The 16,888-nt window shown below is 34.9% G+C and overlaps 1 protein-coding gene across 1 annotated transcript in view; it reads left to right on the top strand.

Annotated features, from left to right (window-relative positions):
- The window catches only part of LOC142355137 (uncharacterized), a gene marked incomplete at its 5' end in the record, with an annotated part of 35,236 nt that extends 18,678 nt beyond the window's left edge, over positions 1–16,558 (top strand). The window contains 8 exons of the mRNA XM_075407392.1: positions 1,876–2,037; positions 6,116–6,232; positions 7,031–7,336; positions 8,081–8,380; positions 12,698–13,003; positions 13,729–14,019; positions 15,594–15,704; positions 16,347–16,558. Coding sequence (XP_075263507.1) covers positions 1,876–2,037; positions 6,116–6,232; positions 7,031–7,336; positions 8,081–8,380; positions 12,698–13,003; positions 13,729–14,019; positions 15,594–15,704; positions 16,347–16,489 — 1,736 coding nt within the window. The remainder of the gene's footprint in view (positions 1–1,875; positions 2,038–6,115; positions 6,233–7,030; positions 7,337–8,080; positions 8,381–12,697; positions 13,004–13,728; positions 14,020–15,593; positions 15,705–16,346) is intronic.
- Positions 16,559–16,888: the final 330 nt, after the last annotated feature.

Here is a 16,888-nt window from a genome sequence, read left to right on the forward strand (position 1 = left end):
ATCAGAAACAGCTTTATAAAAAACTTTCAACAAATTTCTAACACTTCTCAAAAAATAACATGTATACATGTTCGAAAAAATTAAATACAAAGAAGTTTTTAAAAAAATCAATGTTCTTTCCAATATCAGCTATTGTAGCACAGAGAGCTCATGAATTTATTCAGTATTTTTTTTGGAAAAAAACAATTTGATCATCCGAATTAATTCTAGAATATAAATTGTAACTCAAACAAATAAATTGGGAATCAATATCGTTCAAAATTATTTGAAACGAATGTTTAACTGGTTCTGTTTCTTCTGCTACAATTTTTTACATCTCATACTTCCAAAAAACTGAATTTCTTACAGCATCAAGTAGCATAAGTAAAATCATTTGCGGAGAACAAACAAAAACCTGACCCGTCGAAATGAACAGTAGCTCTCTCGAAATTTGAATGCAATAAAAACATCTATAATTTTCAAAAAAAATGTACAAAAATGAAATTTAATTAAATATTTAGCCATCCTTGATGAAATTTCCAAAAAAATGTTTCAAACTTTGAGTAGAGTGTTTAACGCAAAACAATAATTTTAATCTGTTTTTAGTTTTCGGACGTTTTAAGATAACTCTAAAGGACAATCGGTCAATAGCTCAACTTTAGCACGATTTTCAACCTCGAACCACAAACTATCATGTATACAAACTACATGCAGAATTTATACTTTAGCTTTTCCTGTTATCGAAACATTTAGTCCTTTTTCTTTTATTTCTTTTTGATTGACTATATGGTGGACAAAATTTATTTTCTCTGTCATCAATTTTGCCTATTTTAAAACTTTGGTTTTGGTATTTGAAATGTGGCTTTAATTTCGGAATATTTGTTTGCGTATCAATTTTAGGACGAGCTCAATTTTTACCTTTGTGAGTATATAAGACTAGTCCAACTCCGACACTTATCTTTCGAGATCTTGAAACATTCTCGGAAAAGACGGTTATCTTGCAAGATGCAAGATACAGGCGCTTATCTTGTATAAGAGTTGCAAAATAGACATAAAAAATTCTAATATTCTCTGCCAGATCTAATAAATTGAGTCCCTTGACAGAACGTTTTTTCAAGATTTAATATGTACATGGCGAAAATCAGAAAAGGTCAACTTTGCCAGGCTTCTAATCCATTTTGAAACTCGTTCTATAACAGAAGGGCACTTGTTCTGAGATTTCCAGACAGTTAAAATTACAGAAAAATGGGGTTCATCTTTTTTTGCCTTTAAACAGTTTTTCTCTGGGTCCTATGCAGAAAGTTTGATAGCGAACATACCGGTGATAACGTAATTGGATCGTATTCCAACCTTGGAGCAATGGTCACACCACGCCACACCTCGGAAAAATGGTCCCAGTTTTGTTTTTTGTCGCCAGATTTTGCATTTCTATCCCTAATAGTTGAAAAGTAGATGAAATTAATGCTTTTTATATCAACAATAACCGGGTAATTCGGGTGATGACAAATAGATAATCAAGAAAGCTAACTTTTAGCAAATAACTTTTATCTACCCTGATTATATTGAAATGTAAAATTTTGCTATAAGATTTTCACGATTATTTGTTTTTACAATTGTAATGATGTGATTAAAATTAGTGAACCAATCTCCATGGAGCTGAGCAGTGTATAAAATGTTATTAAAAAATAATCAATTTTGAGATGCAAATTTCAGCTCTCTTCATCTTTGAGCAATAGATGAAAAATGAGGGGGGAATTCAATACCGAAGAGTGATTTTTAGCGAGGAGACAATAACGAAAATTTGAGTAAATTTTGTTTCTTTTAAGTTCTTTTATTCCCTCGAGCGAATCCTGGTAAAAAAAAACGACTGAAACTTGAACGCCAAAAATGTTTTAGTTCCAAGCGAGATAAACGGCCCAGCTGTCTCATTTAGCAGAAGTGCAACTAGCCTAACTATAGAGGGTGCTTCAATATCTGCTGTCGAGGGTCACTGTGAGTTGTACAGGATTGCATCAATCGACCCTAATGCAGGAACACACGATGGAGAGAAAAGTCCGGGTATCTTGAACAAAAATTTTTTCCCAGTTTTCAAAAACTTTTATGCATAATTTTTGCGTTGTTCTTGTTCGAATTTTTTGTCAGTTCCCCGTTTGAGGCAACCTTTTTTAGTTTATTGATGCACAGTTGTAATGCCATAGCAATTTCGCGCTATCGAGTCTCGCAATGATGTGAAAATGTAATACTTTTTATTTATTTTTTAGAGAAATTTGTCGAGAAAATGATCGCAAAATAGGTCGAGCTTTGAAGGTTAAATAAACCGGGCTGGTGCGCGAGTTAGAAGGCAAACAATAGCTTGAAATTTTGGTCAGTTAACTTAACTCTAAACCAAATAACAATCTTTTGAAATTGAGTTGACTGAACTGTTGAAAACCAGAGCACTTCTTGTCTTTGATTAACCAGGGGGTAATCGGGGGAATTTTTAGCAAGTTCACCTTAAAACTCTTACACTTTTTTGGGGGTAATGGGGGTAATTTTTTTTTGGGGGGGGGGGGAGGGGGTAAAATGGTGCAAGAGTAGGGGGCGAATTGGGTATATCCCCATTGGAAGCCCTAATCTTACATTGTCTTAGCCCCCCATGCTCGAAGACTGACAGTCTTGAACCCTCATCCGGTTCTCCTTAACCTCCAAACAAACAATGCTTTGCTCCATCCATGTGAATCTACTCGGCATTAACCCCATTGGCCCCTTATCTTACATCATTTTACCCTCTAAAATTACCCCCCTAATCCTACATTTTTTGAGGGGTTATTTTTGGGTGGTAAAATTTAAAAATTCTCCCCACTACCCCCTTATCTTAGATCCTTTTATGCCCCTAAAATTACCACCTAATCTTCCCCCATTACCACCACCATTGCCCCCATTAACCCCTTATCTTACATCATTTTACCCCCCCCCCCCCCCAAAAAAAAAGTGCCCCTAACTAATCTTACATCGTTTTACCCCCTCCCCCCCCCCCCCCACAGACAATTACCCCCTACTCCTACAAAAGTTTTTTTTTTTTTTGGGGGGGGGGGGGGGGGGGGGTAATCAGAGGAGGGGATAATATCGAAACGGGGACATCACATTTTTTAATTAACTTAAGCGAGCTCGAGTTTGATCCTACTCAATTGTCGAACTTTTCTTCATCAAATGTCTTTTCATTTTGGTGTGAATGGGTTTTTAATAAGGACTTGTAAACGAGTACTGGAAGACTCCATAACATCGAAAAGGACGAAGTCTGGAACACAGTTAAATTCTGTCTGTCAGGGAAATTTCATTTGCGAAAGTGGTCTCGATGCGTATTTTCATGACTCATTTTGAACGAGGATCACAATTTGTGTTTTAACGCTGAAAAGTGACTTTTGATTGTTTCACTGGCTTTTTTGTTTTCTACAGTTAAACTGTTCCGTCTTTTGGTTTTTTATTTTTGGTTTTCTTAATACCTTTTGTGTTTCGATTGCTACCAGTTGGAATAAAGTTAACCCACAATAACAATTTTTAACAAACGTTTTGCTAATAATTGCGGTCTTCGGAGCTAACAATAGTTTGATGACTTCAATGCTGTCCTATTGGGCAGGCATTCTCAAAATCTTTGGGATTCGCTCCTTATACTGTTCTTTACTATACTCTAAACTTTATTTTTAAACTATTCTTCAAAGTAGAAAGATAAGCGATAAAATTTTGAATAGTTTTTCAATAATTCGGCAACAATAAATCAATTTTCCCGAAAAAAAATAGACGTTAACTTTAATACCGTTGTTTTCTAAGCATAAAGGAGTACTATAAATTAGAAAAACAATTCAAAGGATTTTTCAATTGCTACTTGATCCCAACATTTAATTACCATCTCACACTAATTTGGTAATCAACCAAACTCTGCGCCAAGAAAAAAACCTAATTTCGTTGCAATCTAAGAAAATGGTTCAGTACAGGCAAACTGTGATTGGCGATAAAATACTCATCAAAAATAACCACAAGAGCATACACAACGAAAAAAAACGCGTGTAACAAACTGCTCCATATAATGCAATTCACGTGTCTTATATTCATCAAAAATTTTAAAATTTTGCAAAAAAAATTTTAACGACCTTCACAAACTAAATTAGCATTAACGCTCAATTCGTAATATCAAATTAACCAATAGAGACAAACTATATCTACTTCTATACTAATCTGTAAACACAAAATTGAGAAAAAATCAGTAACAGCGGGCAACATAAAATACCTCGAACCTTACTAACAAGAAGGCACGAAATAGGAAAAATAGATGCTGCAGTCCAAAGCAAATCAAAGGCGCCTGAGTAACCGAAAAATTAAATGCATTTTTAATTTCCCTATGTTTTTAATGGTAGCAAAAAGGATGGTGGAAAAAATTAGAAAATTGAGTTTTTTTGTGAACAGAATTATATTTAATTGTGTCGCCAACTCATTTTGAGAATGACAAGAAGTTTAAGATCCAATTATTGGCTCTGAGGGTTAAGTTGATTGTTTTTGATACAGTGGACTTTGAACAGAAAACGCATCCTGGTCAAAAACTAATGCGTAGAATTTTTTACTAACGTTAATGAAATTATGGAGCTTTTTATATGACTGTTCAGGAAAAAGTTCTCAATGTTTAAATACGCAAAGAAAACTAACCAATAAGTTTTCCAAATGACATATAGTACGGCAACACAAAATATTGACAAAAAATGTGCTTAGAAAACTGAATTCTTTGACTATAGGAATTCTGATTAATGTAAATAAAAATATCAATAAATAGGTGCAGAACTTAAAATGTGTCTCTGGTTTTTCAATTCGAATTTTGCTATTTTTTGCTTGCAAATAGAATCTCCTTGAGTGATTCAAGCATATTCAAATAAAAATTTTATTCTTTTTTGAAAATCAATTGTGTGAAACTCAGATAGTGAAAAGAGAAAAACGTGATAAAAAGCAGTCAAATTTCCAATTTTGAACAGAGCTTGCAAACATTTATTTTCTAACTCTCTTGAAAAACAGCATCTGAAGCTACGAAACTTTTATTACCTCTACGGCGTTAGTGGTACCAAAGTTAAGCTCCGATTTTTTTAATCATGGATATTGAAAATTTTAATAGGAAGTCTGGGCCCAAATAAAATCAATTGTAAAAAAAATAAGTGCAAAAAATAGCTCACTTACGAGAATGTGCTGTTCTTAGCAACTTATACTGGTTCTCTCAGAAGTTCAGTGTAGTTCTCAGATGTTTTTTTTGCTTTTTTTTCTCATGATCTCACAATTTTTGCATATCGGCAGAAAAATGGTCAAAAGATTTCTTTAAAATTGATCAGAATGGCTAAAAGTGGCATGCAAATGGGTTTCATTTTTTTCTCAAATACCTCAATTTCATTTTTAATTGACTTCTAGATTTTATACGATAGCCTAATTCAGGTTTACGATACTATTTAAAATACCACAAGTTGTCTGAAACGTAAAAAGTAGCCCATGAAATAATTGCAAAAAATTTTGATGACAGTTTAGGCTACATAAGACTAAACATTGGCGAAATTTGTGCTGATGTTTTTTTTCTATAAAACCATATTCTAAAATGTCTTATTGTAAAGGTTCTTGCATAAAGTTCTTTGAAAAAAGTTTTGGGAACAATTAGTATGTCCCGTTTTATACAAGGAAATAATCTTCACGTTTTATACGAGGAAATAATCTTCACAATTTATTACATTGAGCTTACATTAGTTGTTGACAAGTTTTGCTTAATTTCGATTTTAAAAAATGATTCCACGTGTGGGCTTTTTATTCAAGATAGCGTGCTTTTTGCTTCAAATTATTCAAAGATATTCAAAGTCGTTTCTACGATATTCAACGTGTTTCTATCATGAGCCGTTTTTGTGAGCAAGCCGCCAAATTCTGGATTATTCATCGTTTTTTCTTTTGGATTGCATCTTTCACGCAAACTTTTGAAAGACGAGTACAATTTTAAGAATTTTCTGTCAGCCAAAAATCTGGATCATAAGTGACTTTGATTTGCTTTGGATCTTCATAATTAAAACTGGCATCGACGTAACTTTCATACATGAATTCAGCGCGGAGCTCATATCCTGAAGAATCATAAACAATTTTTTAGGCGTTGATTTGGCCATCAGTTTGTTATCACCCGCTACAAAATACACAATTGAGCTGGAGAATGAAAACGCGTGCGGTAACGTTTCTGAAGATACAACTAGTGTGGCGACGTGTACTTGTAAGTACCATTTTAAGTTCAACGACATGCAATAGGATTGTTTATGAACAGGAATGTTTAATTTTGGGAGCTTTAAATTCTCATTCAGTTGTCAGTTAGGCAATTTGTTCTTTAAAAAGGATAAAATTGACGGCATAAAGCGTAATAACAACCAAAGCTCCCCGGGTCGAGCGTTCAAGGCAAACCGATGTAACAAATGCGGTGAATTGCGGTGGAAAAAATTTCACCGTCAAACACATGCATTTTTAGTATAGTTAATGTTGTGACATTAGCTTTGTATTCATGAGTTTTGTAAGAATTGCAGTGAATTGCTACAGTGGTCAAAAAATATTTCGGTTCGTTGCCTTTCGCAAAATTTTATAGATTTTATCGGTGGCACCTCGACCCGGACATCAGTTTTTTCATCAAAAAATAATTTACTACGTGCTGTGAAGCGTGCACCCTAGAAGACATGAAAAATAGTACAGTCGGAAAGCAGTTCTAGCCAGATCATAAATAAGGGCCTAGGAAATAAACCCACACGGAAATAAACCCCCAAAGAGGCAAACCCCGTTGGAAATGAACTCTTATTTTAAAATTGAATTTCGATCGTAAAAGTTTGTTCGCCTGCGATAGTTTCATATTAAATCCCATGAGCCGCTAAGGCATGGTCATGGCCCGCGAGACTTGGCCAAACGCAACGTATTAAATGCTTTAATAGTCAGGGGGGGTTCCGTCAGGTTTTTTTCCGAAACTGCTTAAATATACATTCAGTAATCCTTAAACAGTTCCAACCTCTGATAAAAATTTATGCTCTAGTGCCTTCAAAGCCAAGTGTCTCTTCTTTTTCCAACATTGAGAAAACTCACGCTACCATAACGATAAAAGGCTCAGAAGCTCCACACATCTCGGCTGATTTGGGACTCATTGACAAATACAAGGTCATCTCGATCAACGGATCAAGTCCTGCAAGTCAATTGATCGCTGCGTCCAATGCTGATCTGGAAATCACTGGCTTAGAGGCTGGATCATTGCACGAAATTGAGTTATCAAACGTTGTGGATTCGATAAGTGAATGTGGAACTATCGAGTCGGCTGAGTTTGCTACCTTAACCATCTGCACAAGTAAGATTATAGCAATGAAATATGTTTAGAAAAAGTGGATCATGGTCAACTGAATAACTTTTTTTCTTGACGAGGATTTTTTAGGAATTAGGTGATATTCAAAATCTCTATCATGAGCGGTTTTTGTGAACAAGCCCAACTCTCGTTTAAAAAATTTCTCAGTGTTGTATAAATTTCTTAGCACTCCGAAGTCTGGATTATGTAATGCCTTTTGTTCTGGATTGGTCCTTTCAAGCAAATTCTTAAAAGACTAATCTAATTTTACGAATTTCCTGTGATATAAACTGAAATTAAATACAATTTTCAGAAAATTTCGCATTTTTTCAATATATCAATTGGCGTGTCTGCTCGGTATAATGATTTCAAACGTCTTCTGCCGATGTTTTCATCTTTTTTTTAAACAAGGTGAACGTTTTCTTGTGCGTCTCTTCAAGAATCACAGATTTCAACATTCAGAGAATAAAAACTTTTAATTAAATTTTGTCAAATAAAAATTAGTTTTTTTGCTGTTAATAGGTTTTTATGCTCTTCTCGTATGTAAGTCGCGTACGACGAGACATTCGACTTTCAAGAATCTTGCAAGATAACTTTCCTGTCTCGACTGGGGTTTCAATATAATTTTGTTTTCCTATTCGGTTGAAATCAATTTAAGGGAGCATATCATCGCACTTATTAGCAAAAACAAGATCCAAACATTTCTTCGAAATATTTGTGAAAACAGATCTAAGTTCACTTATATTTCAGATCCTGCAAAACCATTGTCAATTAATAATTTCGAGACAACTGAAACCAGCATAATCCTCAAAGGGTCAGATCCACCTCACGTTGAGGCCGAATCGGGACCCATCAACTTCTACAAAGTGACCTCTGTCAATGGAACAAGTCCTTCTACCGAGCTAGCTGCTGCCTTCAATAGCGACCTTGAAATTCCTGATTTGATTCCTGCGACTTTATATGAGGTCCAGATAGCGAACATCGTCAATTCAACCATTGCATGTGGGTCGATGGAATCTAATGAATACGCAACCGTCTCTGCATGTACAGGTAAGATTTTGATTTTGAAAAAGTTTTAATCGATTTTGCAGAATGTCATTTAAGAGTTCTGGCCCATACCTAATTTTTCGCCTGTTTGGTCCGGCACATAACCGTATTTGGGTCTTTTTACTCTGGCCCAGGGTTCTGTCTTGGGTCTGCTCGGCCTGGCTTATACTTGACCGTCGGCGTGTTCCATTTGAACCCCCTATCCAAGAATCAAATCATTCGTCTGCCCCCATAATTTTTTATTTTGTCCTGAGAAGCCTCAATTCTTTATTTGCAAATATTTAAGCATTACATTAAAAAAGAGGCGGTTTGCGGTTCACACACAATATTGTCGGGTAAATAGTGGCGAGCGGTAGCAATTAATTAATGAAAAGGATTTATAGTCAATGAATTCAAATTCAAGAAGCAATTTAGGGGTTAAAACATTTTTGAATCAGAACTATCCTATAATCTTTCAAAATCCGCGTCTCAGTTTCTTTCGGTTTAAAGTTTCTGTGATTTCATACCAGGATCATATTTGATTTTATACTGACTAAGCTCGATTTTTGTTCCGACCCCCACTTTTTTATTCAGTCAACTTTGGCCGATCGATATAATCATCGTAGAGAGCTGTGAGTGGAATCATTAGAAAGCCAGTCCAACGTAGAATAAGCAATTAAAAAGATTTTTTCATTTTTCGCTTTTTATAGGGAGTTATCGAGGTTTAAAGTTTTGTGAATAATTGCTGTTGTTGTTCACAATTTCAGTATTTTTGACCAAATTTTTGTCAATTTTGTTTAAAAAATGTAAAATTTGGTAGCTGTACTGCTTTTTATTTCATCTCTAAAGATAAAAAAGGGTTGCTGAGTTGTTCGATCCGAGTTTTTTTGGCTAGAATTCATGCTAAATGTTTCAAAAATCAGACTTTTTTCGAGAAAAATCGAACCATATTTGCTTTTTTAGCGCACTTGCTTTAAATTTGCTGGAAGTAGACACCTTAAAACTGCGGTCGAAACCTTTTTCAGCTCAAAAATGAGTGTAATCCCGCTGGCTTTATGAGTCTTCAGGATCATAATTTTTTTCAAATTTAAACTCGATAATTACAAAAAAAACATTATTTATTTTTTGACAAACTAAAAATTTTGTTTAAAAAATGGTGTACTTCGCAATCATTTGAACAATTGATTGTTTTGTTAGACGCGCAGCATTATGTGTGCTGATTGTGATCTCACCGTGGATCCCTACGATAAAAAATATTTTAGATTTAAATAGCGCGCGACCTTTTTTTTTTTCAAAGCATTTCCGCTATGTAGATGTTTTTATGTAAATTATTGACAAGAATCTCAAATCAGGGCTCAATTAGTGAAAGATTTGCAAAAAAGATGTCCAACCAAGTTATAATATGGTTGAAAAGTAAAGCTCATTGTTTTTATGGCTTTGACCAATTGTTTCGTAAAAACTTTACAGACTTATTGAGTTTTGCTTTCATTTGTTATACTTTTTGTAGCTCAACGACATAGGGTCCCCAATCAAAGATGCAGTTATTTTTTTAGGAGGTATAGATGAACCTAGACAATTCTTTCAGTTGTTATCTGATTTCTCTTATGACTTTGAATACATTTGTTTTTATAAAAGATCGGTGAGTTTTTGAACTTTGCCACTATTTTATCTTATTTTTCTCAACTTCGGGCGCAGCCTCAGTAAAAGCAGGCAAATACCAACTCCGTGTGAGTAATACGTTCTTGTTGGAAATGGTTTTTTTTTCAACCTAAATTTTCCTTGTTTTGATACTACGCGTTTTCAAATATTTTTTTTTCATTTCCATTTTTGAGCATAATTTCTTTTTTTATGAGTCCATTTCATTTCCTTCTCGAATTATCGCATTGTTGGCTAATCTAATTGAAAATAAAGCGTAGAACAAAAATTGAACAGCGTTGCAAAACAGCATATCTGTATATATTAATTGTTTTTGTTGAATAGTTTATGCTATTTAGGCTGAGACCAGAATATCTCGAAAAATGTTGTGGATTATTTGTTGTTTTTTCTATGTTTGTCTTTCCTTTTGTTGTTCTTCTTCATATACATATTAACGATAGGTTTCGATTGTTTCCCCAGGACGTATAACTCCACCTAGATAAAGATTTCAGTTTATAGCTGTTTGTTTTAATGACTTGCAAATTAAACTTTTTAAAACTTTTTTTCAACTAGCACTTTTTGCTTTCAATTTGGTCACAATGTAACTCAATCTCACTGATTATAAGTCTCAATTACGTTTGATGATTCATCCTTTTTCATTGCGCTTTGTTATACGTTGTGACTGATTGCTTCGATCATTTATTTTCAAAAAAAGATTTCGAGATTTATATACCGTTCAATTTTTGGGTTTCTCTTTGTTTTCGTGTCTACATTGTCCTTTCATAGGGAAGGATTGTTGATGTTAGGATGAGAAGAAAGGGATAATTTACAGTTCTTGCGGGTAACATCTTTTAAGTAAAGTGCCTTGAATAGTGTGATGTTGTAAAATTGTTTGAAATTTTGGCTTCTTTTTGTGTTTGTTATGTATTTGTTATTTTGTGGGGTTGTGGCGTGGTCTTATTATTAATAGGCCCAATTGGCTTCCTAAGGTGTTGCAACTTAATATGTCAGTTTTGGTTGAAATTTTAAATTTGTTATGACTTTTAGAAACATTTGTTTCCAAAACAAACTTGGGTTTTTGAGCTTTGTCATTTTTTAAAATAGTTTTTTGGTCAAATTCTAGTTCAGTCTTTGTAAACACAGACCACAACCCGTTTGCAGTGAGCTATAAATTGACCCATGTACTGGTTTTAGCTTCAAATTTTCGTTCCTCGGCTTTTTTTACTACTTTTACTACGAGACTTCATAAAATGTTTGAGATTTTTATATATTTGTGCATTTTAGAGGATTTTTGTTTTCTTTTTGGTGTATAACAATAATCGTAATTCCCATTGGTTTTAAAACTTTGCGCAATTGAAGTTTGGATTCTGGTATTTCTCAATTGCTTCCTATGGAGATAAAAATGAAAATTTCAATGATTTCAGGTGATATCTAATGACATTAATAACTGTGAAGTTAAATGTTTTTAAAAATAGAAACTATTTTTTAACTTCGCACCTCTTTGCTATTTTTTCACTTTTTTGTCGACCTGTTAACCAGTCGCATTGAGAAACGGTCTCATTTTTTTTCGAATGAAGTATAGGTTAAACTGTTTTGTTGAGATTTTATCTCACGCGAGTCTGATTTTGTTATGATTTTTTTATTGTAGACATCGAGTTGTGGTCGTAAATAATGTTTGTTCTTTGATTTTTTAATGGTCCTTTTTAGTAGTTCTATTATCAGTTCTATTTTAGTAGTTCTGTTATGGGCCCTCTAGCGTGGCATTACTATATTCCATTAGTTGTTTATTGAACGATATATATGTTTTTGATCTCTTCATCATTTGGTAGAAAATTAAGTTAAGAATGTGGATGAGCGGGGTCGGAACATTATGTGCGTACGCACATTACCAAGCCTCCTTGCTTAATACGATCTGATATGGAACCACAAAACCCTAGTGGTCGATGAATAGAAAAACTTGCAAGAATCTTGCAAGGCCATCTTGCATGTGAATGCATACCGATTGCCAAGATTCTTGCAAAATTTTTTTCACTTGCAAGATACTTACAACAGTTTTGATTCACTTGCAAGACGTTTAGCAAGTTTTTCTATTCAACATTTTTTGTTCGGCAGTGCGCTAGATTTTGCATGAGCCTAAAATATAGAGGCGGTCATTGAGCTCCAAAAGAAGCGCTCCAGAAACTCTAGCACCAAAGAAAAAAACGAGACCCAAAAATCGCTAACATCAATAATGAACATCGGCAAAACTAGCTAAAATGAAAGGGGGCATAAAGAAAGGGTTGAGATTTGTGCAAAACTAAAGAAACATGAGGGGCGCAAAGAAAAGGATGGGGTTGGAGCGCGCAAACAGAGAGAAAAGGAAAAAGGGTTGGGGTTCGCACAGGAGAAGACGGCAAAGTGTCTTAAAGTGCTTAAGAGTCTCATTAGTTTCTTTGACGACTAGAAACGGTACATTACTGAGCTCAACAAGGAGTAAACCAAAGATTCTAGCCGAAAATCTTATATATGATTCCACCATGAAATCAAATAATTCACTGATGAACGCTTATGTTAATATAAAGAATTAAAAAATTGAAATTATAATAAATAACTGCTCTTATATTGCGGCCTCTCTGTTCAGGAAAAAAAATTATTAGGTACCATAGATCGTACCTTTTACTTCAAGTAAATTGGGTCTTCAAACGCAACATTTCTACGTCACTTCAGATCCTGCAAAACCAAATGAGGCATCATTCGTGGAATTCGTGTACACCCAGACAAGCATAACTCTTAGAGGTTCCCAATCTCCGCACATTTCGGCCAATTCAGGACCCCTCGATTCCTACAAGGTCATTTCCATTAATGGAGCTGGTCCATCAAGTCAGCTAGTTGCTACATACGACAGTGATTTGGAGATCCCTGGTTTAGAATCGGGAACTGTTTATGACGTTCAAGTGGCTAACGTTGTGTCTTCTGTGGCTGCGTGTGGAATAATGGAATCTTCTGTTTTCGCTACATTGAACATGTGCACAAGTAAGATTTTCCTCTAAATTTTAGTATAACAATAAAAAGTGACCCAGGTTTACACTTGGATCTGGACTTTAAAGATCTGGCATTATCGACGATCAAACATTACTGCGGAGGGGACCTCTTTTTGGGCTCCGTTTTCTGGTGAAAATGTTGAATTTGCCAACTTGACTATTGGATTTTAAAGATTTGCCTATTTTTTTGACGACGGAAACAAAACAGCAGATTCATAATAATCTCTAAAATTTGGAGGATTTAGGATTTCCCTACTTGTGTGTTCAGCTGAATTTATAAAGCTCATGCCTTATACACACGAATTGATTTTCTTCAATGGATCGAATCCGATACGCAAGGTGACAGGGGCCAGGTTCTGAAAACAAAAGACTTTTTCCAAATAATTTTTTTTTTTACTTTTGAAGGAAGGTCAACCGATTTTCAAGTAAAAATTATTTGGAAAAAGCCTTTTGTTTTCAGAACCTGGCCCCTGTCATCTTGCGTATCGGATTCGATCCATTGAAGAAAATCAATTCGTGTGAATTTCTCTATGCTGACTCAATGCTCGAATAAAATGGCTGAATAAATAAGCAAGAACAAGCTAATAGCTAAAAAATTTTTTGAGGTGTTCTGAAAACTACAGAGAAATATTCAATACCTTGTTATGAAAAATACAGAAGCAAGCCATCTTTCTGTTATTCAAAGTTCTGAAATAATTCGGTACCAAACCATTTCAGAAGTTGCCACACCCCTAACCGACGCAGTAACTGCTGCCGAAATCACCCAGAATTCTATGATCATCCGAGGTCTGGCTGTAACTTCTGTTTCTTACCGCACTTTCAAAGTGAAGTTGCATGGTGGCTGCATTGTTGGGGGAACTGTGACAAGAGATACTAACGAGACCTCGGTGGAATTCGGGGGGCTGGACCCTGGATGTAACTACACCGTGGAGTATGCGGCAACTTGTGAGGCGGAAAAGAATGTGGAAATATCAGAATATGTCATTGTTGATGCTGTTTTCTCAACAGGTAGGCATTCAGGTTTTTTTTCGAAGATTTCGAGCTGTGGTATTGCCTCAATTTTCCCTGTCCAGTTTTCAAATGGTAAGAATAGTCTGATCATAGAAAATCAATGAATGTCCGCGTACAGTTCGTAGGCATTACAATAGAAGACAAGTTGTTGAAAAAGGATCATTTGAGGATCTAACAGTGTACTATTTTTCTTTTTGTTCGAGTTTTCAAAAATGTGTACGAAATGAATACTTTTTGTTGCAATTTTGTAAACAGAGAATCAACAATATGTTATGATGTTCTACTTCAAATCTTACGCCATTTGATTTTTTACCAAAAAAACTGGAGCTTTTGATAAAAATTTTGCCCACTTTCTTGTGCCCAGTGTCTTTTACAAAATGATGTTAATGATTTTTCACATAAATTGGAACGCGGCATTTTTGTTGGGAAAATTTTGGTATTTGTTATTCAAGACTATTTTTACTGGTTATGAATAAAGTTTTTCTAACAGAGTTGAATTTTGACGTTCAATATGGTTATAAAACTGAAGTTTGTTTTACTGCATTTCACAAAAGTTTTCAAGACATTGTCAATGTTTTCAATGTTGTATCAGTGTAAATTGAAACTATAATAAAACAAAATCGTGATTGGTTTGTGGTAAACACAAATGCATGAAAACTATTATTGCAAATCAAATCCAGTTTCATAATAATTTCCGATCGTTTCTTTTCTATTTTAATCTCCATTCTTATATTGATGATTCATTGAGTGTCTTAGATGTACTGCATGCTTTTCACCAGCTTGTACTCCCCCTTCCCCACCAACAGACGAAATTACAGCATCATTATGGTAGAATTACCATGATCGGGGGTGCGGACTATACGTTAGATGACCACTAAAATGGGGTTATAATGGGAAAAAACCCAATCCCTGAATACAACGTATCCTTTATGTTTGGGTTAAAGTTTTCAGAAAAAAGACAAAAAGCTCAATGACCATTATAAATTCGGGGTCTTTCCCATTATAGCCCCCCCCCCCCGCTTAGTGGTCATATAACCTATAGCCCCCATTCATGGTAATTTTACCACAATGGGGGCTATTATTTCGTGGGGGCTATAAAGGGCAAGGCCTTAAATTTGGACATCCTCAGTCATCTGTAGTGAGTTGTTAGTTTATTGCAACTTATTGCAGAGTTTGGAATAACCAAAAATGACGCACTAATCTAACGAGAGAAGAGAGGTGGTGGTGGGGGGGGGGGGGGGGGGACAGAGCTGAAAAACTTTAAGTTGGCTTGTAAAATGCACGGTCGAGATTTCAACAGCAGTTATCTGAGCAAACAGTTAATAAATATGCAGCCATTATATATTGCCTGGCAGAATATTGGCGAAGGAAGGCAGTGATTTCTGGAAAATTGCACTGAAATATGGTCCCATATTGTCTTTTCTTATTCACTTTTACGGACTAACGTTTGTTCAACATATTCAATATGGAAAAACATTGCGTTAGCCTGGCGACTTATCTGCCCGGGTTCCTTAGTAGATTCATGTTGCAGTCCTTGCATGTTGTTTGTTTTTGTTTGTTTCGACATTCAGCTCCTACGACTTACCATTCAACCTCTCCGCCTGAACAATCAACAGCTGCCTCTACTTCTGTTTCTGCTTCTGCTACTCAACCTGAATTGAAGACAACATCGTCTGCAATTGGTAATCAATTTCTACACTGGCACATTTCTTAACAAGCATGGCAATTTAAAATTAGAATTGCAATAACTAAGTTGCATGTTGACATCTTGAAATGTGTCATATAGTAAAAATGTATATTAGCAAAAAATTTTCCGTTCAAAATACTAATTTTTATGTTCCCAGCATATATTCGAAACAGACCTTTGTTAATTTTTTTAATTTTGTTAAAACAGACCTTTGTTAATTTTTAATTAAGGTGAGCCCAGTCTTGAATATAAGCGCCGAAGAACCAATTAAGAAAAAGCTAAAATAACGGAGGAGGACGTAGTGCTCGAAAACATTAACTTCACTTAATCAAATCCCGATTCGATGTATCACTCGGTGTAACTATTTAAGAACAGCAACAAAAATTGCGACGATAACAAAATTCACCCCATGAAAAATTGGCAAAATTTGTGATTTTTGGTTTTAAAAAGTCTCTCCAATTGTGGTCCAACTTTTCCTTTCTCTTACAGCATTTACCAAATATCTTGCGCTTGTTCAACAAATTTGATTCCCAGTTTTAAAAAGTGGTTGCCCGTGGCGACAATTTTCCCTGGTTTGCTTCCAAAATAACTCTTGTTATCATTGCATGCTGATTGTTTTTGTTTAATTCCCATCCAGCTCCTACGACGTACCATGCAACTTCTTTGCCTGAACAAACAACTGTGGCTTCAACATCTGCTTCCTTTTTTGCAACTCAACCTGAATTGACGACTACCTCGAGTTCAATTGGTAACTTATTGAAACTAATTCTTTCTCAATAAGGCTAATTTTTCAGACAAAGATACAATCAAGCGGCGCCTACATAAACGTGTCCTTCGAAAACCCATTCTAATAAATTGTTTATTTTTTGTTTTCAAAACTATTTGCTAAGAAAATACTGAGTGGGAAAAATATTGTTCAGAAAAGCTTTCAGAAAATTACTCGACAGAGAAATCTGACTTGTTGGGATAAAAAGCCAGAGCTAGGGATCTAATTTGAAAGATAAAAACTCAAGCCTCTGAGCTTTTTCCAGCCAACTATAAATCATGAATGTTTGTTATAGCGTTTTTAAACTAAGATCCAAAAACTTCCAGCAGTATCTGAATGTTCAACGAATTTCTTTAAAAGGTTCAAAATCAAGTTGAATATACAAATGTATTTAAGTTGGAAAGGCATTTTTT

The sequence above is a fragment of the Convolutriloba macropyga genome, unplaced genomic scaffold (assembly GCF_964194025.1).
Source record: "Convolutriloba macropyga unplaced genomic scaffold, txConMacr16.3 SCAFFOLD_2171, whole genome shotgun sequence".
NCBI lineage: Eukaryota > Metazoa > Xenacoelomorpha > Acoela > Convolutidae > Convolutriloba > Convolutriloba macropyga.